Source organism: Ornithorhynchus anatinus, chromosome 21, assembly GCF_004115215.2.
Source record: "Ornithorhynchus anatinus isolate Pmale09 chromosome 21, mOrnAna1.pri.v4, whole genome shotgun sequence".
Lineage (NCBI taxonomy): Eukaryota > Metazoa > Chordata > Mammalia > Monotremata > Ornithorhynchidae > Ornithorhynchus > Ornithorhynchus anatinus.
In genome coordinates, this window is record NC_041748.1 from 17,621,134 (window position 1) to 17,646,334 (window position 25,201).

The window sequence follows — 25,201 nt, forward strand, 5'->3', positions numbered from 1 at the left end:
ACTTGAAGTCTTTCCTTAGGAAAGAATTCAACGAATTCTGACAATCTGTTCAGCTCTCCGGTGCTTCCGAGTTTATGTCAAACACCCCTTGAGAAGGGATTGACTTTCCCAGTGGAAAAATGAATCCCGAAGCCCGGCCGAGTCTTCCACATCATCACATGACATTCGCCCCGCCACGACCAACCCTCGTTTCGAAGCTTCGGTCTAGCTGTAGCGGAGGGGGAGGTAAAGATGCAGAATCTACAACAAATCCAGTTGCATCCAGTTGGCCTGAAAGCCACTAAATTTTTTCTGGAGTTTTGGTTTCATCCCCAGACGTAATTACCATCTAGGAAACTTGTCCTCTCTCATCTAGGAGCGTCACGAGCTGTGTTAGCCGGTTACTAGTAACAACAGAAAAATGGCCCCAACCCTCATGGTGATATTTTCCCTCCAAAGCCAGACCGACAGAATGGAACTATGTATTCTCCAGCTTTACCCAAAATGTTCCATAGAACAGGAACAGCAACCTATTTCAGGAAATCTCACTGGGTCTCTTGAACTTCAAATTGCTTTCATTTCTCTTATTAAAAGGCTTTGAGGGTTTTCTTTTGTTTTGAGATCATTTTCCTGCCTCTGACACTTGAAAAGGCCCTGGCCTTGTTCAATCCCTGGGTCCGGACCAGAGTGGCTAATTTTCTGAATTTGAACCAGACAGTGTGATTTTCAGCTGTTTTTTGATTCTTATAATGACAAGATTAATGATAATGATAATAGTAATATTTGCCTCTAGACTGTAAGCTCTCCGTGGGCTGGGACTGGGTCTACAGCTCTGTAGAACTATACTCTCCCAAGCGCTTAACACAGTGCTCTGCACACAGTAAGCACTCAAATATGATCGAAGGAACGATTGACAATGTACTAAGCACTGGTGTAGATTGATGATAATCAGGTCCCACATGGAGCTCACAGACTAAGAGGGAGAACAGGTGTTGAACCCCCATTTTGCCGATGAGGGAACTGAGGCCCAGAGAAGTGAAGTGACTTGCCCAGGGCCACACAGCAGACGAGTGGTGGAGCCGGGATCAGAGTAGAGCAGACACATCCCCTGCCTACGCGAGCTTAGAGTCTAGAGAGGGAGGCAGGCATTAACATGAATAAATGACAGATCTGTACATAAGTGCTGCAGGGGTGGGGGAGGGGGGAATGAATAAAGGGAGCAAGTCAAGGTGAAGCAGAAAGGAATGGAAGAAGAGGAAATGAGGGCTTAGTCAGGGAAGGCCTCTTGGAGGAGGCGTGCCTTCAATAGGGCTTTGAAGTTGGGAAAGTAATTACCTCCTTCCCCCCACACAATCATTCCTATTCTCTGTAAGCTTGTTATGGGCAGGGAGCCTATCTGCTGTCTGCTTTTATGCTGCTCTGTCCCAAGCACACTTAACACTGCGCTCTGCACATAGTAAGTGCTCAATAAATACCACTGATTGATTGATTAATCCTCCTTCAAACTAGCGGGAAGGGTCAGTGATCAGTCTCAAGACAGGAGCTGACTGCTCAGAGCGCCCGGGAAAAACCACATTTCTGTACCGTAAACTGAATCTCAGCTCCCACAGAGTGAGGAGAAAAAGGTCTCTCAGGAATCTCTGGTTTTCTCTTCCCCATTTCAGCAGTTTTCTGGGGTTGAACTTTTTTGGCATGTGGTATCTGCTAAGCGCTTACTATGTGCCCGACACTGTTCTAAGCACTGAGGTAGATAAAAGCTCAGGGATCGTCTCTGTTGCCGAACTGTACACTCCAAGCGCTTAGTACAGTGCTCTGCACATAGTAAGTGCTCAATAAATACTATTGAATGAATGAATGAAAAGCTAGTCAGGTTGGACAGGGTCCCTGTCCCACCTGGGGCTAACAATCTTAATCCCCATTTTAGAGTTGAGGTAACTGAGGCACAGAGAAGTGAAGCGATTGGTCCAAGGTCACGCAGCAAATACGTGGTGGAGTTGGGATTAGAACTCAGGTCCTCTGACTGCCAGGCCTGTGCTCTATCCACTAAGCCATGATCTGCTTTCCCAGAGTTCTCCTCCAAGGACGGACCCTACCAAGGTTGAAAATTGAAGCACCTCTCCTATGCCTTTGATGGCTGAGAAATTGAGGAAGCAGTGTGCTCTAGTGGATAGAGCAGGGGCCTGGGAGTCGAAAGGACCTGGGTTCTAATCCCGACTCTGCCTCTTGTCTGCTGCGTGACCTTGGGCAAATCTCTTCACTTCTCTGTGCCTCACTTACCTCATCTGTAAAATGGGGATTAAGAGTGGGAGCCCCACGTGAAAGAGGGACTGCATCCAACCTGATTAACTTGTACCTACCCCAGCACTTCGAACGGTGCCTGGCACACAGTAAGCGCTTAACAAATAACATAATTATTATTACAAGTGTGGCTCAGTGGAAAGAGCCCGGGCTTGGGAGTCAGAGGTCATGGGTTCGAATTCCGGATCTGCCACCTGTCAGCTGTGTGACTGTGGGCAAGTCACTTAACTTCTCTGTGCCTCAGTTACCTCATCTGTAAAATGGGGATGAAGACTGTGAGCCTCATGTGGGATAACCTGATTACTCCGTATCTACCCCAGCGCTTAGAACAGTGCTCTGCACAAAGTAAGTGCTTAATAAATACTAACATTATTATTACAAGGGTCACACCTCCCCATTGGCAGTGGCCAGTGCCCGCTGGGGGAAAGAACGGCCAAGAACAGGGAATGATTTTCCGAAGCACCCCCAGGCCTCCTCCCTTCTCAACTGCACCACAGAATTCCTGGCCAATGTCTGCTTCATCACTAACCAATCTGCCTGGCCACCACCCCTCACCCACCTCCCCCTCAAAATAAAATCCACCCATTACCACCACCAATCGCCACCACCAGGGTTTTGATCATCCCTCCTCTTGTCCGGGAAACAGGGGATTAAAAAGTTCTCCCACTTGTCTCTAACTGGCAATTGCAAACCAAGCTCAGAATGTCTTCGGGCTGTTTCTGGAAATAAAACAGTCTGAAAAATCTATTTCTCTCCTGGGATTAAAACAGGAAATAGTCAGCATAGCTGGGGCCATGGAAAAGCGCTGACTGGGCAGAGTTGAGGCTCTTTCGATTCTTTTTCCTCTTTCTCGGCCGAGGGCTTTGGCCTGCACAGAGAACGTCCCTCCTTCAGAGGTTGAGGGGGGATCGAGGTACAGAGAGAAAGAGACAGAGAGACAGAGGTGGAGAGACAGAGAAGCAGAGAGGGGGGAGGTGGAGAGAAAGAGGGGAAGACAGGGAGAGAGAAAGGCAAGGAGACAGAGAGGCAGAGACAATCATTCATTCATTCAATAATATTTACTGAGTGCTTACTGTGTGCCAAGCACTGTACGAAATACTTGGAAAGTACAATTCAGCAACAGAGACAATCCCTGTCCACAATGAGCTCATAGTCTAGAAGGGAGAAGAGGCAGAGAGGCAGAAACAGACAGACAGAAAGGCAGAGAGACAGGGAGGTGGAGAGAGAGACAGAAAGGCAGGGAGAGAGACAGAGAGGCAGAGAGAGACAGAGAGATACAGAGACTAAGAGAGACAGAGACAGGCAGTAAGACAGAGAGCCTGAGACACGGAGAAAGGCAGAAAGACAGACCAAGCACAGAGACAGAGAGAAGCAGTGGAGAAATCTTGGGTTCTGTAAAACATCAGGCTAACACTGAAGTGCTGAACAGGTAGATTTCAATCTAGATTAATGTTCCTTCTCACACCCCCCATCATTCAGGAAGTGAAGTGACTTGTCCACAGTCACACAGCAGGCAAGTGATAGAGCAGGATTAGAACCCAGGTCCTCTGACTCCCAGGCCGGGTTCTTTTCCCTAGGCCCAGTCGCTTCCCCCTTCTCTTCTCTGGGCCACAGTTTCCTCATCTGTAAACTGGGGATTCAATACCTGTTCTCCCTCCTAGCTAGGCCGGGAGCCCCGTGTGGGACAGGGGCTGGGTCTGACCTGAGGATCTTGTGTCTTTCCCCAGCACTTGGCACATAGTGAGAGCTGAACATGAACAGCCCCGAGGAAGGTGCAGTTCAGGGTTTGTTACAGCAGCGAAGGTCGGGAGCAGAGATAGGGGATCTGGGGGTCTGGAATCCTGTCGTCGACAGTTCCCTTTGGTCACTAACGGCCCCTTGATGGGAGAGACTCTAGACTGGAAGCTCCTTATGGGCAGGGAATGTGTCTGTTTATTGCTCTATTGTACTCTCCCAAGTGCTTACTACAGGACTCTGCATAGTAAGCACTCAAAAAAATAAGACTGACTGAATGAGAGTGAATGGGAGTCAGGCCACCTCCTCTGCTCTCCCCATCTTAACCCTTTTTGAAATCCCCCTCCTCCAAAAGGCCTTCCCTGATTGATCCTTCTCCTCCCGTCCCTCACTCTCCAGCTACCTCCTCGACCCTCAGGCACCCACGACACCACCGAAACACTTGGATATATCTTTACTTTTCCAATCGACTGTTGAAGCACTCATTTTTTTAAACACCCACCTTTCAGTCTCTTTCTGCTCCCGGCTGGCAGACGGTTTGGTGCTGGTCTCCCCAAATTGATGGGAAGCAAGTTGACAGCAGCCATCGTCTCTCCTAACTCCACTGTCCTCTCCAAGAGCTTAGATCACTGATCTCCCCTCAGACTGTGCTCACTAAATACTGTTGATTGGTTGATTGATTGATTGATTGATTGATGAACAACCCAGGTGAGGGTCTTCCTCTGACCAGCCCATTCCTGACTGAACAGAGAGAAGCAGCTTCCCGCCCCTGCCCCCTCCCCAGGGTAGCCCGGGTTGGGAATCCCAGGGGATGTTCACTCCATCCAGGCAGAGACTGTGTCCAACCTGATTAACTTGTATCTACCCCAGTGCTTAGAACATTCTTGGCATCTAGTAAGTGCCTAACAAGTACCATGATTATTATTATTATTAAATCAATAAATGACAGATAAGTGTGTGTAAGGGGGAGCTGGGGGTGTGAGCACGGGGATGTCCAGCTTTCTATGATCCATATCCGTGTCCAACATGGGCCTACCGAAGAGCCTCGTGGGAACACCTGCCATCCTCCCAGCCACCCCCCAGCACACAAACTTACACGCACACACAGATCCCCCAACTCCCGGGGGCCCCGTCCTGAGCGTTGCTGCTTCTGGCCCGCGTTGGTGGAGACCAAGGATTTATGAGCGGTTACACTGTGCAGCTGCTGTGGCCACAAACCGGGAGCCTGTTTGGAGCAGGGGCTTCCACGGAGGAATTTCTGCCGGCAGCTGGAGCCCCCTCCAATCCCCTCTCTCCTCGCGTCACAGCGATCCTCTTGTCCTAAGGACGGGCAGAACCCCTGGGGCTGGGGGCGGATGGAGCTTGGCGGAGATATGGGGCAGACAGCTGGGGAAGCCCAGAGCAGTCAGACAAAATGGTGGCTGCAACTCCGGCCTGGGAGTCAGAAGGACATAGGTTCTAATCCCAGTTCCACTTGTCTGCTGGGTGACCTTAGGCAACTCACTTCACTTCTCTGGGCCTCAGTTCCCTCATCTGCAAAGTGGGGATTGAGAGTGTGAGCCCCATGTGGGACAGGGACTGTGTCCAACCTGATTTACTTGTATCCACTCCGGTGCTTAGTACAGTGCCTAGCACATAGAGCTAAAACAATTATCACAATTATTAATCACTGGGATGGTCCACAGCAATGACAAAGTGGGAGAGGGATACCCAGATGGTCTCTGCCCTGCAGTCCCCAACATCCATGCTGGGAAAGGAGGCCCAGAGCTAGGGATGATGGGTGGCCATGTCAATCCAGGCTTTGGCCCAAGCCCTAATCAAAGTGGCCACCTGCTCAAGGACCGGTGCCCTCTTCTGCTTTCCAAGACTCAGCTCCTCTGAGGGCCCGTGGATTGGCCCCTCTCGGCTGGGCCCGGCCAGAGGCAATGGACATCCAGCTGATGGAAGAGGGGATGGGGAGGAGGGAGCTGGATGAGGTCAGGCCTGCTGGGAGAGGGACGCTGGCACAGTGGGGGCAAAACTGGCCAGCTCATGGCGTCCGAGGCCAACCGGGGTCACTGGCGCAGGGAGAGGGCGTGTAGGGGGCCCACTGGGGGAGAGGACCAGCAACTGCATGGGTGTAGAATAAAGATTAGAACCCAGATCTTCCAACTCTCTTGTTGGGTTTCTTTCCCATGGATCCTCCCGTCAGCGAGGTTCTCTGACTGCCCCTTTTCCTAGGTGAGACTCCATTCTTGGAGGAAGGGAGAGAGAGACAGAGGAAGCCAAACCCACCCAGTCCTGTCAGCCTTCAGAGCCCCCCATATCCTGCTCGCCTCCCTTTCCCAGAGTTTCCCCTTCTCTGCACCTGCCCATCCCGTGAAGTCCACTCCCCATGCCCCAACTAGAAATGTGGGGGAAAAAAATAAAAAGGCAATATTTATTAAATGCTTGCTACATCTGAACATCAGGGTCGGTACAAGATAATTCTGTGAGGCAACGTCTCCCACACATTGTTTACTGAAGGCTCACCTCCTCCAAGGAGGCTTCCCCAGCTAAGCCCTCCTTTCCTCTTCTCCCACTCCCTTCTGCAGGCCTAGACTTGCTCCCTTTATTCATCCCCCATCCCAACCTCACAGCACTTATGTATATATCTGTCATTTATTTATTTATATTAATGTCTGCCTCTCCCTTTAGACTGTAAGCTCATCGCTGGCAGAAAATGTGTCTGTTTATTGCTATATTATACTCTGCCTCAGTACAGTACTCTGCACACAATAAGTAATCAGTAAATACAAATGAATTGAATTAGCTCACAATCTAAGAAGGAGAGAAAGTAGGTGCCTTAACCCCCTTTTACAGGCCAGGAGAGTGAAGCCCAGATAAGTTGTGACTGGCTTAGGGTCACACAACAGACGAGGGTCAGAACCAGGATTTAAACTCATTCCTGTGCCAGTCTTGTGCTCTTTCCACTAGACCATGAAAGCAGAGAGAATAAAGATATGCGAGGAAGGAAAACCAAGGTCAACATGGGGTTTGGAGGAGCAGGAAGTTGAGAATGTGGAGGAGAGCAGTGTGAGGAGAGGAGGCCTCACAGCTGCACTGCAAAGCGGCTGGAAAGAGAAGCCAAAGCAGCTGACCCAAGATCAACAATACAACGAATTCCCCTCTAGTTTGTTTGGGATTGTGTGGGTGCCCCTTTGTCACTTTGATACTCAACCCAGTCCGCCCAGCAATTATGTCCATATCCAGCGTGGCCTAATGGAAAGACTCCGGGCCTGCGAGTAGGAGGTTATGGGTTCTAATCCTGGCTCCGACTACTTGTCTGCTGTGTGATCTTGGGCAAGTCATTTCACTTCTCTGGGCCTCAGTTACCTCACCTGTAAAATGCGAATGGAGTCTGTGAGCCCCACTTGGGACATGGACTGTATCCAACTCGATTTGCTTGGATCCACCCCAGTACTCATGCTAGTGCTTGTCATTCATTCATTCATTCATTCATTCATTCTGTCGTATTTATTGAGCACTTATTGTGTGCAGAGCACAGTATGCAGTAGTAAGGGCTTGGGAGAGTGCAGTGCAACAATAAACAGACACATTCCCTGCTCACAACGAGTTTACAGTCTAGAGGCGGGGAGACAGACCTTAATATAAATTAATAAATTATAGATATGGACATAAATGCAGTGGAGCGGGAATGCAGAACAAAGGGAGCAAGTCACGGTGACACAAAAAGAAGTGGGAAAAGAGGAAAGTGGGGGTTTTGTCAGGGAAATCCTCTTGGAGGAGGTGTGCCTTCAAGAAGGTTTTGAAGGTGGGGAGTCACTGTCTGTCGGATTTGAGGAGGGAGAGTGTTCCAGACTAGAGGCAACATGTGGACAAGGGGTTGGCAAGATCGAGGAACAGTGAGAAAGTTGGCATTAAAGGAGCAAAGTGAGTGGGCCAGGTTGTAATGAGAGAGTAACGAGATGAGGTAGGAGTGGACGAGGTGATGGATTGCTTTAAAGTCAATAGTGAGGAATTCTTTTCGGATGCAGAGGTGGATGGGCAATCACTGGAGTCTTCTGAAGATTGGGATGACACGTCCTGAATGTTTTTGCAGGAAAACATCCGGGCAGCAGAGTGAAATATGGACTGGAGTGTGGAGAGACAGGAGGAAGGGAGGTCAGCAAGGAGGCTGCTGCCGTAATCCAGGCGGGAGTAAGCCCTTAACAAATGCCATCAGCAACATTATTATACTCTACTACATCCTCTAGCAGTAATTTAATGGAATGTCTGTCTCCCCCTCTAGAATGTAAGCTCCTAGTGGGCAAGGATCTGACCTACTGACTCAATTACAGTGTATTTTCCCAAGGGCTTAGTATTAGTTCCCTGTACACAGCGAGTGTTCAATAAAGACCACTGACTGATTGATTTATTGATCGTCACTCTGAGGGGACCTCTGGCAGCACTAACGAATTCCACTCCAGTCATCCCTCTGCTGACCCCGTAAGTTAGCCCTCATCATGGGTGGAAGAACACAAGGACATACCCAAAACATTCTCGGAAGAAGTTAGGGAACCAGTGTTGCCTCTACTGGATAGACCCCTGGCCTGGGAGTCTAATCCTGGCTCCTCCCCTTGTCTGCTGTGTCAATTTGGTCATGTCACTTCACTTCTCTGAGCCTCAGTTCCCTCATCTGTGAAATGGGAATTAAGACTGTGAGCCCCATGTGGGACATGGACTGTGTCCCCATTTTACAGTTGAGAAATCTGAGGCACAGAGAGGTTGAGTGACTTGTCCAAGGTCACACAGCAAGCAATTGGCAGAACCGGAATTAGAAGCCAGGTCCTGCGATTCCCATGCGCGTGCTGTTTCCACTAGGCCACGCTGCTTCTCATGTATGTGTCTGTACGTGCATGTGCCTTCTATAAGCCCAGTAACCTCCTTGAGGGCAAGGACTGTGTCAACCTCCTTTAATTGAACGATCCCAAGCGCTCAGTACAGTGCTCTGCCCAGAGTAGATTGCTAGTTCTCTGAGGGCAGGGATCGTGTCTACTTGTCTACTGTACTTTCCCAGCACTTAGTACAGTGTTCTGAACATGGTGGGTGTTAAATAAAAACCATGATTGACTGATGAATCGACTGATTAAGAGGCAGCAGAAGGAACTTGTTCCTTGACCCTTGGAAACCATATTTGCCATCTCCGAAGAAAATAGCAAGCCTCCTTTCCTCCAGGAAGCATTCTGCTCTCTGTAGTTCTCAGTCAATCCTGTCCACCCACTGCTGGAGACCCCATGGATGGGCTTCAGGGGGGAGGGGGGAGAGAGAAGACGGGTGCAGGTCCCTTCTGGTGGCTGAAGGTCTCTGTTGCACCTGGGCAGAGGTGTGGTTGATCGGGGGCTGGATTTTCTCATGGGTGACCATGGTGGTCAGCTGGAGATCCTCATCCTCTTCACCCTGGCAGCTTGGGGGACGGTCCAGGGCCTCCAAGGATGGTCTCTTTAGGAGGGTTTTACCAGAATCCCCCAGAGCCTGCTCACAGGAGCTTGGACTGGGTCTGCATTGCCCCAGGAGAGCTCTCAGGGCCCCTGGGAGGTTGACAGGATTTTCACCACCCCTCGTCCTCCCTGAGAGCCCAATCTCAGGGTAACCTGTGCCTAGAAACCGGAATACATGTCAAGTCCTGTGTACTCTGGGGAATGGGATCCCAGAATCACCTTCCTGCCTGGCCCACCATCTATATCTCCCTCAGCAGCTCTCTCTGGACTCCGGGATCAGTGAGGCAGGAGTCCTCCCATCCTCCCTCCAGCTGCTGAGGGAGTTGGGCCCGGGTATCTTCTCAGGGCAGCTTCGGGCCCCTCCACTGATCTATCCTCAGATCCCTCTTGAAAGGGACTTTGCAGGGGGCCACAGAACCATCCTAAAGAACCACGACTGTCCACCTCACCTCCCCCAGGGCTCCCAGCCATGGACACATAGCTCCCTATGTTGGCTGGCAACTGTGGCCTGTCCCTGTCTCCTCTGTGGCCAAAAGACATGGCCGGAGCCCTGGGGAAAGAACTCGGTGTCCCACAGTCTTCCAGGGCCACAGGCCCCGGGGGCTGTCCCCTGGCCCAGGCTAAGGACTCCCAGGAGGTTTTCTTCTTGCCAACTACCAAGACCCTTAGGCACTTGTTTGCTGAAACCTGATCTCCTGCTCCTCTAGGCTGTAAGTTCACTGTGGGCAGGGACTATATCTGTTTTATTGTTATATTGTGCTCACCCAAGCACTTAGTACAGTGCTCTGCACACAGTAAGCCCTCAATAAATATGATTGAATCTGTTATATTGTACTCTCCCAAGAGTTTAGTACAGTGCTCTGCACACAGTAAAGGCTTAATAAATACTATTGACTAACCGACTGACTGCCTCACAGGCAGATCTGTTCCCAGTGCCCAACTGCTCCAGGCCTAGCAGAAGGGATGAACCCCAGACCCTATTGTCATGCACCCCCTGAGCCAGATCCTTGCAGTCCCTCGGTCCTGACTCAACTTACTCCCTCTTCCATCCCTCCAAGTGGGATGGAGAAAAGAGAAAGACTAAATACTCTCCTTTTACCTCCCCCATTGGACTGTCAGCTCCTCGGGGTCAGGGACTGTGCTTACTTTCTTTATTGGACTCTCCCAAGTTAAAACAGTGCTCTGCACACAGTAGAATGAAAGCTCCTTCGGAGTAGGAATCTACTCACTCGATTGGAATCTTTCAAGTGCACAGATAGTGCTCTCACCTAGTAGACTGCAAGCTCCTTGAGGGGCGGGATCTTGTCTACTAATGCTATTGTATTTTTCCAAGTGTTCAGTACAGTGCCCGGCACATAGGGATGCTCAATAAATATGACTGATTGGTGTGGAGGGGTCTCAGGCCCCCATCCTGAGTCACTTCCAGATTAAGTCTTCATTTACTTTATTCTCCCTCCCCCTCAAACACTTGATCCACACCCGACCCTCAGCCCCCCAGCCCTGCTGGCCCTTATGTCCATAGCCTTACACTCCGCCATTTCCTTGCTCTGTGATTTATTTTAAGGTCTGTCTTTCCCTCTAGACTGTTCTAGCTCATTGTGTGCAGGGAACGTGCCTACCAACTCTATTTTACTGGGATCTCCAAAGCCTTAGTAAAATGCTCTGCACACAGTAAGTGTTCAATAATACCACTGATTGATTGATTGATTGATTGCGTAGCCGGGGACCTACCCTTAGAGGAGGCTCTGTCAAGAGAGGAACAGAGAAAGGGAAGGAGAGAGGGAAGGAGAGGGGGAAGGTGGGGCAGAGGGAAGGTGGAAAGAAGGGAGTGGTGGAGGAGCTGAGGGAAGGAGAGAGGGAGGAAGGGAGGAAGGAAGGAGAGAGGGTAGGAAAGAGGGAGGGAAGGAAAGAGAGAGGGAAAGAAGGACGGAGAGAGGGAAGAAGAGAGGGAGGGAGAGAGAGAGAGGGAGGAAAGGAAGGAGGGAGGAAGGGAAGGTGGAAAGGAGGGAGAAAGGGAAGGAGGAAAGGAGGGAGAAAGGGAAGGAGGGAAGGAGGGAGGGGGAAAGAGAGAGGAAGAGAGGGAGGGATGCAGGACAGGGAGGACAGAAGGGAAGGAGGGATGGAGTGGTGGAGAAAAAAGAGGGAGGGAAGAAGGGAAGATGGGAGCAACGGAAAAAGGGAGGGAGGGAGGGAAGGAAGGAGGTGGGGAGGAAGGGGTTTCGAGGGTTAGAGAGCTTGTAAGTAGGCCCCAGCCTGGTATGAAGTAGCCGGCTGCCCTGGAGGATTTCCCCTCTGCAAGAAGGGCAGCTGGGAGTGGTCGGGGGACTTGATGCCACCTGAAGATGGCTTTGCAGGAGGATGCTGTGGTGGGGCTGCTCCTGGGTCCCTCATTTTCCCATCATACCCTTTCTTCCTGTTGAGGGGTTCTTGTCAAAGGTCCCCAGACACCTGTGAGACCCTGGCCACCTCCCACCCACCCTCGGACGCAGGAAATGGTGTCCGTGGCCAGAGTTTGTGGGGTCTCACCCCCTATGATTAGAATCTGGACAAGGGGTCAGAATCTGGGTCTCTCTGGCTCAGGAGAAGACTGCTCCACTGCCTAGCTCTTCCTGACCCCACGAAATGCCGGGATGGGCAGTGGGCCTCCATTCTGCTCCCTCAGAGCCTCCGGGGTCCCTCCTAGCCAAACCCCCCCATGCGAGGAGCCTACCTTCCTCCCAGGAAACCCAGGGACTTCTACTCCCGGTCCCAAAGAAAAGCCAACTTCCAGGGCCAGGAAAAATAGAAGAGAAAAGGTTTATTTGGTGTCACTGTGGCCCGCACCGGCCCCAGCCCACCCCGGTCACCAACTCCCACCTGGAGCCATGGGGAGACCCGCCCCCCCCCCCCCCCCCCGTGGAGTTGTTGAGGGAGAAAAGGCCAGGTGGGATTCTGGGGGTGCTTCGGCTTCCCCGGTCTTTCGGGCAGGTGGCGGCCCCTCCGAAGGCCCTGATCAGGCAGAACTCGTTTCCACCTAAGCGGAGAGGCCTCGGGTCTTGGTGGAAGCCAGGCTGAGAGGGCTTAATTTTTCCTAAAGGGGAGGCTCCCATCAACCAGGGAGCCCCCCTCCGCCCGACCCCACCTGAATCCACGCCTTCCACAGACGCTCTTCTCTTGTCTTTTGGACGGAACTTCAGGTCCCGTCACGTCATAAATACGGTCTGCTGCCCCAAACGTCTGAGGGGGAGTGGGACCGTTGCCCGAATCTTGTTTCAGCCCCTCCTGGGCCCCCACGAGTTGGGGGGTGGGGGGAGACTGGCCCCCGAGTCCCCGGGAGTCCTGGCGGGAGGTCTGGGATGGACAAATGATTCTGTGAGCTTCCCAAGTGGGAGGCCGGGGGGCTCGGAGGGGGCAGTGGCAGGTGTGGGGTTGGCAGCAGGGGGGACGGGCTCGGTAGTGGCCGGGAACAGTCAGGCCGGTGTTGGGGTGGGGGGTCCCTGCTGCCAGGCGCCCCCTAGGCCCCATCCCCACCGGGCAAGCGTCCGCCCCGGCAGCCCAGCCTCGGGGGGAATCTGATCTTGGGGACGCGGTGAGTTTAGGCGGCTACGTTAGGGCGGCCCGGCGAGGGTCTTGGGATCCTGCGGGGCTGGGGGAGGGAGGAGGGGAGGACTTCGGCGACGGGTCCAGACCGGCTAGGCTTCTGGGGGTCGGCTGCTGCAGGCGCAAGCCTCCCCTGGGGCTTCCAGCGGCAACTCGGCCGTGGCTCCGACTTCCTCCGCCACCGCCACCGCGGGGGCGGCCTCGGGACACTGGCCCTCCGCTCCCTCCGGGGATCCCATTCCCAGGAGGGAGGCCGGGGCCATCTCCTCCTCCACTTTCTCCTCTTCCTCCTCCTGAGACTCTCTTTGGGGCTCCCCGTCGGCCTTCTCTAAATCCTCCTCCTCCTCCACCTTCCGGCTCCCTCGGCCCGCTCCGTCTGAGAACTCGTCCCCTCCGTGGGGCGCGGCGGGGGGCCTCTCCTCCGTCAGGACCCCGTCCCCATCGGCCGAGGGGCCCCTGGCCGGGGAGCGGAGGTTCTGGGTGGCGGCCAGGATGTCGGCCTGGAGCTGGCAGGAGGCGTCGAGGGGCTCCTGGGGCCGCGCGGCAGGGGGCTTCTCGGGCACCTCGCTGAAGGCCCGGCCGCCCCCGGCCTTGTCGCTCGGGTGGACGTATTTCTTCTTGGGGAAGGAGGAAGGGTAGTAGGCCGAGGCCTTGTGCTTCTGACGCACGACGAGGGCCGTGCAGACGATGAACAGGAGCAGAAAGGCCAGAGAGCCGACCACCGAGATGAGCAGCATGTACTCTTTGAAGAAGTCCACGATCCCATCCAGGAAGTTGGTGGTGGCGGGGGCCGGGGCTGCCGGGCCGTCCAGGGGCGTCGGGTGCGGCTGGATCGAGGTGCGGCTCAGCTTGGGGGTGCTGGCGGGAGGCAGGCTGGCTGACGAAGAGCCCTCGCCCTCTCCGCTGGCTCCACCGTCCTCCAGCAAGGAGGTGTGGGCAGCCCTCAGAAGCAGCGGCAGCAGGAGGAGGAGGAAGCAGGGGATCCGGGATGCCATGTTGCCTCACTGGGCCGCAGGCAAGAACTGGAGGAAACAGAGAACACGGAGTGGAAGGGTCAGCCGTGAGAAGGGTCCCCCCTTGTCGATGGCGATGGTGCTATTGTCTGAGCTCTTTCTAATAATAACTGTGATACTTGTTAAGCACTTACTGTGTGCCAGACACTGTACTAAGGGCTGGGGTGAATACAAGTAAATTAGGTTGGAAACGGTCCCTATCCCATAAAGGTCTCGCAGTTTCAATCCCCATTTTCCAGATGAGGTAATTGAGGCCCAGAGAAGTGAAGTGACTTACCCAAGGTAACACAACAGACAAGTGGTGGAGCCGAGATTAGAACCTAATGCCTACTGACTCCCAGACTCATGGTCCAGCCACTGCACCATGGTGCTTTCTGAGAAGCAGTGTGGCCTAATAGAGACAGCTCAGGCCTGGAAGCCAGAAGACCTGGGTTCTCATTATCCTATTTATTTTGTTAATGAGGTGTCCATCCCCTTGATTCTATTTATCGTGATTAAGTTGTCTTGTTTTTGTCCGTCTGTCTCCCCAGGTTAGACTGTGAGCCCGTCAATGGGCAGGGATTGTCTCTATCTGTTGCCGAATTGGACATTCCAAGCGCTTAGTACAGTGCTCTGAACATAGTAAGCTCTCAATAAATAGTATTGAAAGAATCCAGGCTCGGCCATATGTCTGCTGTGTGATCTTGGGCAAGTCATTTCACTTCCTCTGGGACACCCTTTACTTCATCTGGAAAATGGGAATTAAATCCTACTGCCTCCTACTTAGATTGTGATCCTCATATGGGACAGGGACTGTGTTCAAAGGAACTTAAATCTACCCTAGAGCTTGGCGCAAAGTAAGCACTTAATGAGTATTATTATTATTATTAATTATTGTCATCATTATGGGGCAAGCCCTGTGCTAAGCACTGGGGTAGATACAAGATAATCAGGTCAGACACAACCCCCATGCCATGCAGGGCTCAAGACTGTGAGTCCGTTGTTGGGTAGGGATTGTCCCTATTTATTGCCGAATTGTACTTTCCAAGCGCTTAGTACAGTGCTTTGCACACATTAAGTGCTCAATAAATACGATTGAATGAATGAAGGGGAGGGAGAATTTGACTGTAAGCTTGTTGTGGGCAGGGAACATGTCTACCAACTCTGTTGTATTGGACGCTCCCAAGCACTCACTACAGTGCTTTGCACCCAATAAACGCTCAATGAATACGATTGATTGATCGAAGGGGCAGACTGAAATTAGAACCCAGGCCTCCGGACCCCCAGGCCCACGTTCTATCCACTAGGCTCCTCTGTTTCTCGACTGACGAAAACCTAGTGGGTGGAGAAGACCACCATACTACGGAGTCGGCGGACACGATCCCTGCCTTTGAGGAGCTCGCAATCTAGCTGGGGAGACAGACAGTGATTATCAGCTAGGAGAAAAGCAGAAAAGGAGGTAAATGCATAACAATAACAACGACTGTGGTATTTGTTAAGTGCTTACTATGTGCTAGGCACTGTCCTAAAAAGCGCTGGGGGGCGATAAGCTAATCAGGTTGGAAGCACTTCAGCTAATACTAAAGGATAAGGGTCTGAAAGTCAGCCGGACAGACCTAAGGGTTAAGGGAGGATGTGAGCTAATAAACGTCCAGGTGGAATTATAATAATAATAATAATTACATTACCTGTTGAGTGCTTACTTTGTGCCAAGCACTGTTCTAAGCACTGGAGTATGTACAACTTAATCAGTTTGGACACGGTCCCTGTCCCACATGGGATTTGCACTCAATCCCCACTTTACAGATGAGGTAACCAAGACCCAGGGAAGTCAAGTGATTTGCCCAAGGTCACATGTGGCAGGGTGGGGATTAGAATCCAGGTCCCTCTGACTCCCAGGCCTGGGTTTTGTCCATTAGACCACACTGCTTCTCTTAGAATTTCCCCGGTAGCAGTCGGAGGCCCAGCATATAGGGAGAGTAGAAATGAATCAGAGGAAAGCCTCTTGGAAGAGAGGTGACTTTCCGTGGTCTGAAGATGAGAACGGTGATCTGTCCGATATGAAAGGGGAATCCCAGCTTTATTTGGCGCTTATTGTGTGCAGAGCATTGTTCTAAGCACTGGGGAGATACAGGGTCATCAGGTTGACCCACGTGAGGCTGACGGTCTGACGGTCTTCATCTCCATTTTACAGATGAGGTAACTGAGGCACAGGGAAGTTAAGTGACTTGCCCACAGTCATCCTGCTGACAAGTGGCAGAGCCGGGAATCGAACTCATGACCTCTAACTACTGAGCCCGGGCTCTTTCCACTGAGCCACGCAGCACCAGGAATTAAAGTCATGGAGACTGATAGAAGATAGGGAGGCCTAGTAGAAAGAGGCCAGACCTGGAAGTCAGAGGACGTGGGTTCTAATCCCTACTCCACCACTTATCTGCTGGGCAAGTCACTCCACTTCTCTGGGCCTCAGATTCCTCATCTGTAAAATGGAGGTTAAATAGCTGCTCTTTCTCCTCCTTAGAATAGAAGCCCATGAAGAACTTTGTTCTGATTATTTTGTATCTACCCCAATGCTTAGTACAGAGTTTGGCAAGTGGTAAACACTTAACTAATACCACTGTTGTTATTAAATCTAATCCTGGCTCTGTCAGTGTGTGCTGTGCGACTTTGGGCAAATCACTTCACTTCTCTGTATCTCGGTTTCCTCATCTGCAAAATGGGGATTCAATGCCTGTTCTCTTTCCTACTTAAGACTGTGGGCCCCATATGGGATCTGACTGTCTTTTATCTATTCCAGTGCTTAGTACAATGCTCGGCACATAGTAAGAGCTTAACAATTATCATTATTTTTATTGCTATATACCATTTCATGACCACAGGGCGCTACTCAACACCAAAAAGAGAACAAAAAAGAAAGACCCAGAGGGTTTCCTGCCCTCAAGGAGTTTCCAATCAAATGGAAATTGGACACAAATTGTCCCCTTGAAGTACTTGTTATTCCCCCTACTCTCAGCCCACAGCACTCACATCCACCTCTGTAACTTATTTTAATATCAGTCTTCTCCCGTAGGCTGTAAGCCCCTCTGTTATATTGTTCGCTCCCGAGAGCTTAGCCCGAGCTTAGTACAGTGCTCAGTACAGAGTAAGTACTCAATAAATACCACTGATTGATGGATTGATTGTGGAGAAGAAACTTGTCTATTAACTGTGTTGTACTGTGTTTCCCAAGCACTTAGTACAGTGGTCTGTACACAGTAAGTGCTCAATAAAATCCATTGATTTGACAAATTATTTAATTTATAGTGGTACTGGTTAAGTGCTTACTATATATCTAGCACGGGAATGGATGCAAGCTGGATACATTCTCTGTCCCACAGTGGGTTCACCGTCCTAATGGGAGGGAGAAGAGATATTGAATAGCCTGTTTACTTGTGAGGAAATAGAGGCACAGGAAAGTTAAGTGACTTGCCCAAGGTCACACAGCACCTGCAGGCAACAGAGCCAGGATTAGAATCCAGGTCCTCTGACTCCAAGGCCTGTGCTCTTTCCATTAGGCCACGTTGATTCTCAGGCAGGTGGATGATGTTGAGAGAAAATATCAGAATTATCAGAAGTGAAATGACAGGGGAATAAATACAATCATTCGTGCTGAGGAGGGGTATGCCCTGGGAGAGGGATGATAATGATCATGACGATGATGTTGGTGGAATTTATTAAGCGCTTACTATGTACCAAGCTTACTATGCTAAGCACTGGGGGAGAGTCAAGGATATGAAATTGGACACAGTCCCTGTCCCAAATGGGGCTCACCACCTAAGAGGGAGATATATACATATATATCAAATATCAAAATAAAAAATATATATATCAAATGCTGTCAGGTCATTTCCGATTCATAGTGACTTTATGAACATATTTTCTCCAAAAGTCCTATCTTCTGCCCAACTCTGTAACCTTGTTAATGACTTCGATTAGACTGTAAGCCCGTCAAACGGCAGGGACTGTCTCTATCTGTTGCCGACTTGTTCATTCCAAGCACTTAGTACAGTGCTCTGCACATAGTAAGCGCTCAATAAATACTATTGAATGAACTTCCTTTATCATCATTATGGTTTCTACCCTTCTAGCCGCTGGTCTGCCTCTTTAACATTTTCCCTGGACGTTTCCTAACATTAGTGTCTTCTCCAGAGAATCAGTCCTCCTGATGTGTCCAAAACATGCTAATCTAAATTGAGTCATTTGGCCTTCTCATCTAATCTTATCCCCATTTGACTGTAATTTAATTATATTAATAGCTGTCTCCCCCTCTAAACTGTAAACTTGTTACTTGGGAATGTTTCTACTTATTGTTGTACTGGCCTCTCCTAAGCAGTTACTACAGCGCTCTGCACACAGTAAGCCCTCAATACATACGACGGAGTGAGTGAATTAATGAATGAATGGTGAGGAAAGAGAGGTCCAGAGAGGTTCAGTTTCTTGCCCAAGGTCACCCAGCAGGTAAGGAGAGGAGCCAGGACTAGAACCCGGGTCTCCCTGTCTCCCATCCTGTGGGCTTTTCCCTTCAACACATCTCTTCACTAAAGTGAAAGCAACGGGGAAAACCACAGCTGTTTTCCTCTCATTCCAGCAGCTCTAACCCCGTTTTTCCCCAGATGTTCGGGCTCCCTCAGCTTTGACTCTCCAGTCAGTGGCACTGGGACCCTGGTGGTTCTTTGCCCCGGCCTCCACGGGGGATCTGGGAACCCCTTGGAGGGGTTCAAATCACTCTCAGACAATGCCTCTCCCCTCCTTCAGAACCTAATTGAAGGTCCATCTCCTCCAAGTAGCCTTCCCTGACTAAGCTCCCCTTTCCCCTCCTCCCTCTCCCTTCCACATCGCCTTGACTTGCTCCCTTCATTCATCCCCCGCTCCCACCCCCGCAGTACTTGTTATTGTTATTTTTAATAATAATTATATTTACTGAGCACTTACCGTTTGCAAAGCACTGTACTAAGCTCTTGGGAAAATACGATATAACATCGAACACATTTCCTGCCCACAACGAGCGCACAGTCTAGAGGGGGAGACAGACATTAATATAAATTGTTATTAATATAAATAACAGGCAAATAAATAAATGAATTACAGATTCATATGTACATATACAGAAATATGCATATATACATAAACACTTATGTACACATCTGTCATTTATTGATTTGTATTAATGTCTGCTTCCCCTGCTCTGGACTGCAAGCTCACTGTGGGCAGAGACTGTGACTGTTATATTGTTGTACTGTACTCTTCCAAAGGTTTAGTCCAGTGCTTTGCGCACAGTAACCGCTCAGTAAATACGATTGAATGAATGAGAAACTGAAATCATTTTGAGCGAAGCCCCAGACCTCACCCCTTGTCCCCACCCCGGGGAAGGAGGAGGAGGTGGAGGAGGAGGGCCTCCAAGGCCACATCACAGAGATGAGAAGCTGACAACTCTCCTGCAGGAGGAAAGGAAGACCCGCAGACGATCGGAAAGGAGGGGATGGAGCTGGTACCCAGGGGAGTGCCCCGGATGCCACCGTCCCACCCGCAAGGATTTCTTGGCCCGAAGAGCAACTGCTGGACGAGTAGGCTTGTAGAGGAAACTGGGATACGTGGAGCTGGCTGGGCCCAGCTCTTCGGGGGTTGGGGGGCTGGGGGTCGATACTGGCAATCTGCCTCCACTGCACCATGGCTGTGTCCTGATCCTCCACTGTTTCCCCCACCTCAATATTATTTTCTTGTCTCTCCCCCACAATAGCTAATTGTAAACTTCTTGAAGGCAGGGATCCTGCCTCCCAGTCTATCAGTCACTGGCATTTATTTAGCACTCACTGCGAGCAAGGCACTGGAAAAAGTCCTTGGGAGAATCTGATACAACAGAGTTGGAAGACGTGTTCCCTGCCAACAAAGTTCCCAGGCGCTTAGTACAGTGCTCTGTTCACAGTAAACACTCAGTGAGGAAACTGAGGCCCAGGGCAGCTTGACTTGCCCAAAGTCACGCAGCTGGGATTAGAACCCAGGTCCCCCGACTCCCTGTCCTGGGTTCTTTCCACTAGGCCTTGCTGCTTCTCCTTGAAGTCTGTCCCTTCCCGGGCCTCATCGTCCGGGCTCCTCTAATGCTAATCTTCTCACTGTGCCGCGATCTCGTCTATCTGGCAGCCAGCCTCTCGCCCACGTCTTGCCACTGGCCTGGAAGGCCCTCCCTCCTCAAATCCCACAGACAACGACTACCCCCTTCTTCAAACGCTTGTCTTCTCAAAGAGGCCCTCCCTGACTAAGCCCTCCTTTCCTCTTCCCCCAATCCCTTCTGCATCGCCCTGACTTGCTCCTTTTATTCATCCCCTCTCCCAGCCCCACAGCACTTATGTCTATATCTATAATTTATTTATTTTTATTAATGTCTGTCTCCCCCTCTAGACTTTAAGCTCATGGGCTGGGAATGCATCTGTTTATTGTTCTATTGTACTCTCCCAAGCGTTTAGTACGGTGCTCTGCACACAGTAAGCGCTCAATAAATGTGATTGAATGAATTAATGAATTAATGAACAGCGCCCAATCCTCACCCCTGGGGCACCCACCTAGCTACCACGGACCTGAAGGCCAGTGCTCTCTGGCACCGGGGGCTCTGGGTTTGCCACATCTGGGTATAGAATTGAAATCAGCTTCCCACAGGAATGAAGGTGCTGGCAAGTGCCAGGAATGTAATAATAATAATAACTGTGGTATTTACTAAGCACTTATTATGTGCCAGGCATTCTACTAAGCACTGGGGTGCATACAGGTAAATCAAGTTGGATGCAATCCCTGTCTCACATGGGCCTCACAGTCTCAATTCCCATTTTACAGATGAGGAACCTGAAGTAAAGGAAAGCAGTGTGGGCTAGTGGATAGAACATGGACCTGGGAATCAGAGGACCTGGGTTCTAATGCTGGTTCTGCCACTTGTCTGCCATGTGACCTTGGGCAAGTTACTTCACTTCTCTGGGCTTCAGTTTCCTCATCTGGAAAATGGGGACTAAGACTGCGAGCCCTGTGTGCGACAGGAACAGTGTCCAACACAATTACCTTGTATCTACTCCAGCACTTAGTACTGTGCCTGGCACCTAGTAAGCACTTAAATACCACAATTATGATTATTATTAGGTGTCCCGCAGAGGAAATCTCAACAGCTCTCCTTGGTGGCAGCCCAAGAAGAAAGGCCGCTTTTCCGGGGGTCACAATCCTCCCTACTCCCTTGCCCACGGGGAGAGATTGGAAGCTTCTGGAAAGCAGGGAACCCATGCTTTGTTCCACACATTGTTCCCCCGTAATAATGATACTAATAATAAATGGTACTGAAGTTCTTACTATGTGCCAAACAATGTTCTAAGCACTGGAGTAGATACAAGTTAATCAGGTCAGACACAGTCCGTGTCCCCATAGAGTTCACAGTCTTCATCCCCATTTTATGGGTGAGGTAACGGAGGCCCAGGGAAGCGAAGGGACTTGTCCAAGGTCACGCAGCAGACAGTGGCGGAGCCAGGTTTAGAACTCAGGTCCTTCTGACTCTGGGTAGGCTCAGTCTGGCTCAAGGAGTTCTTCTTCAGCACGGAAGGAAGTTCCAAATTCTGCCTGGCCCAGGAGTCGGGGCAGGGCCCCTTGCTTTCTAGCATCCTTCTGGCCACCTGTCTGTGGACACTGCCCTGTGGCCAGTGAGCTATGGCCAGTGACCTATGGCCAGTGACCTATGGTCAGTGTTATTCATTCAATCATTAAGTAGTATTTATTGAGCACTTACTGTGTGCAAAGCACTGTACTAAGCATTTGGGAGAGTGCAATGCAACAACAGATACATTGCCTGCCCACAGCAAGCTCACAGTGTCCTATGGCCAGTGCTCTGTGGCCATAATTTATTGTAATGCCTTTCTCCCCCTCTAGATTGTAAGCTCCTTGTGGGCAGGGACTGTGTCTAACAATAACAGTAATAATCTTGATATTTGTTAAGCGCTTACTATGTGCCAAGCACAGTTCTAACCGCTGGGTAAATACAGGGAAATCAGGTTGTCCCTTGTGGGGCTCACGGTTTTAATCTCCAGATGAGGTAACTGAGGCACAGAGAAGTTAAGTGACTTGTCCAAAGTCACACAGCTGATAAGTGGCAGAGCAGGGATTAGAACTCATGACCTCTAACTCCCAAGCCCATGCTCTCTCCACCGAGCCACGCTGCCTCTCCATCTCCATCGTACTGGATTCTCCCAAGTGCTTAGTACAGTGCTCAGCACACAGTGAGCACTCAAGAAATGCCACTGATTGATAGATTGATCACTTGTATGGCCAGTGTCCTACAGCGAGCGCTCTATAGCCGGTGTCCTAAAATAAATAGCCTCTGGCCAGTACCCCACAACCAGCGTCCCATAGCCAGTGTCCTGTGGCCCCTGCCTCACAGTCAGGTCCCCATGGCCAGCCTCAGTCCTGAGTCCTGGCCAGCCCCAGACGCTACCCCAACCCCATCCATCTCTCACATTCCATCTCTTCTCCCCCTGCCCATCCCAACCAGCTCCGCCACTTCCCCCCACCCGACCCCAACGCCAAGACCCTCTGGACCAGACCAGAGAGCGGCCTGCCCAGCCCTCCGGCACGATGGGGCGGCCGCCCCCCCGCCACGACGACCGTCACGACCACCACCGGCAGGCCAGTGGGGGAAGGGTGGACCGGAGGGCCTGGGGAGCAGGGGGAGGAAAACCACACACAGAAAATCTGGTTTCAATTACAGCAACGGCAGAGGAGGCTGAACCGGGCAGGCAGAGCGGTGCTGGGGGAAGGGATGGCTCTCCCTCCCCTCAGCAGCTCCCCGGGGGCCGGGGGGGCTCCTGCACTGTCTGGGCAGGACAGAGCCCCCAGCCCCTGTGTCGGGCAGGGATCGGAGATCCCCTCCGGCAGCTGGAGGGACTCGGGCTGCCCCGGGCCTCAAGGGACAGGGGGTTTGGGGGAAACAGGACATCGGTGGATGGAAGTGGGGGCAGGGGTAGAGGGGACATTTCCAGCCAGGGCAACTTTCCAGACAGAGGTAGAACTGCCATCCTCACTGGGGGTGTGCTCCCAGCCCGGGCTGAGTTTCTTCCCGAGCTCTCAATCCTCAGGAGAGCACTGGGTCAGAGGCAGGAGTGCACTGGGACCGAGATAAGGGAGCAATGGATCAGAGATAGGGAACAGTGGGTCAGAGAGAGGGGAGCATTGGGACCGAGACGGGGAGAACTGGATCAGAGATAGGGAAGCACTGGGACTGAGAAAGGGGAGCAGTGGATCAGAGACAGGGAAGCTCTGGGTCTGAGGCAGGGGAGAACTGGATCTGAGACAGGGAATGCCAAGTCTGAGGCAGGGGAGTGCTGGGTCAGAGATGGGGAGTACTAGGATAGAGACAGGGGAGCAAGGGAGTGGAGATGGGAATGCCAGGTCCAAGGCAGGGGAGAACTGGATCTGAGGCAGAGGACCGTTAGGTTCGTTTATCCAGAAGACCGGCCTGGCCCTGAACTTCCCTAAAGTTCCCAGGATGCAGCTCCCCGGGTCCTCCCCCCACCCCAGCCCGGCCAAGAACCCCTGCAGATTCAGACCCACACTTGCTCCTGCCTTGTGTTTCAATTTGGAGGTGAATTGGAGGTTCGGGCTCAGCTCCCAACCGGGGTCAGCAGGTTGGCAGCCTGTAGTCCTCCCTTCTCTGCAGGAGCCAGCTGGTCCGGGGGTAGAGCGGGGCTCTTCACAGATCAGAGGAATCCTGGGGTCCCCTGACTGAAGCCCAGGTCGGCTCCTGGAAGAAGGGGATGCTCCCCCCACCCCTTCAAGAGAGTCTCCCCAAAGACCCCCCCCAACCCATCCGGGGAGAAGCTGAGCTTACCGGAGGAGGAGCGGCAGGACTCTTGGGTCCCTCGGGCCAGCGGGGGAGAGCGTGGTCTGAGTGGGCTTCTCTCTTCAGTGGGGACCGGGACAGACACTGACTCCTGAAGGATTCCCGGAACCCCGCCTGCAGCACCCCCCTCCCCTTTCCTTGCCCCCCTGCCTCCTTCCCTCCCTCCTTGTCTCTCTCCCGCCTCCTGGCTCCCGGCTTCCAGCTCCTGGCTCCCGGCCCTACGCTGGCTGACGGAGAGACAGAGCCCGTGGCGGCCTGGCCCGGCCCGGCCCAGCCCAGCCCAGCTCGGCTGGGCAGCTTGTTTTCATTAAGGCCGGTTTGATGTGGGGATGGAGGCGGGTGGGTGGGGGTGGGAGGACCAAGATGAAGAGTGAGGAGGAGGGATTGGGAGGGGAAGAGGGATGGATAGATGGAGAGAGGCAGGGCTGATGAGGGCTGAGTTGTAGCTCCCCCTTTGCTCACCCCACTTACCCCAAACTCTCTCTCTCTCTTACACGCACGTGGTCTCCCTCCCTCCAACAAACTTTTAAATTCCTAGACTTTTTCTCTTCTGCAAAGAGCGGCTGGGGCTGGGAGTTTTTTAAACTACATTTCCCTGTGCTCAATCAGTCAATTAATGGCAATTATGGAGCGCTCGTTGTTGGCAGAGCTGTCAGTCATTCGTACTTATTGAAAGCTTACTGCGTGCAGAGCACTTGGGAGAGAGTTCAGTAGAACAATAAAACAGACACATTCCCTGCCAATGACAAGCTTACAATTTAGAGGACTCCAAAGCCTCCCCCAAAACCAGGGGTCTTCCCCGATATATCCTGCTCCCTACCCCAACCTTCCTGGTGATTTTGACAATGGTGTTTATTGAGCACTTACTGTGTGCAGAGCACTCTATTGTTTAGGAGACAGTTATACAACACAGTTGGGAGACATATTCCCTTCCTACAAGGAGTTTATAGTCTAGAGGAAGAGACAGACATTGAGAGAAATTTCAAAAATAAACATAAAGTGTTGTGGGGTTGAGGGAGAGGTAAATGGGACAAATCCTAGTGTTGAGGAGTGGTTAACTGCTCTGTGCCTCAGTTTCCTCCTGTGTAAAATGGGGGTGTGAGGTGTTCGCCTTTCCCTCCCTCGTAGATTGTGAGACCTTAGCCCCCTTGTCATCCGATCGTCTTGTGTGTCCTCCATTGTTTGATACAGAGAAGGTGGTATTTGTTACCCTCCTCTAGGCCGTAGACGGGGAGTGTGTCTACCTACTCTGTTCTGTT

At 51.6% G+C, this 25,201-nt stretch overlaps 1 protein-coding gene across 1 annotated transcript; it reads right to left on the reverse strand.

The window, feature by feature from the left end:
* Nucleotides 1-12,337: 12,337 nt before the first annotated feature.
* TMEM119 (transmembrane protein 119) lies at nt 12,338-24,073 on the reverse strand. The gene is made up of 2 exons (XM_001507838.4): nt 23,931-24,073; nt 12,338-14,071 (listed from the first exon to the last, which is right to left on the reverse strand). Exon 2 carries the CDS (start codon nt 14,042-14,044, stop codon nt 13,142-13,144), a length of 903 nt encoding a protein of 300 aa, XP_001507888.2. The 5' UTR covers nt 14,045-14,071; nt 23,931-24,073; the 3' UTR covers nt 12,338-13,141.
* Nucleotides 24,074-25,201: the final 1,128 nt, after the last annotated feature.

What these genes read in the sequence shown, in the direction of transcription:
- TMEM119 (XM_001507838.4), bottom strand. Translation starts at nt 14,044, where the DNA reads ATGGCATCCCGGATCCCCTGCTTCCTCCTCCTCCTGCTGCCGCTGCTT.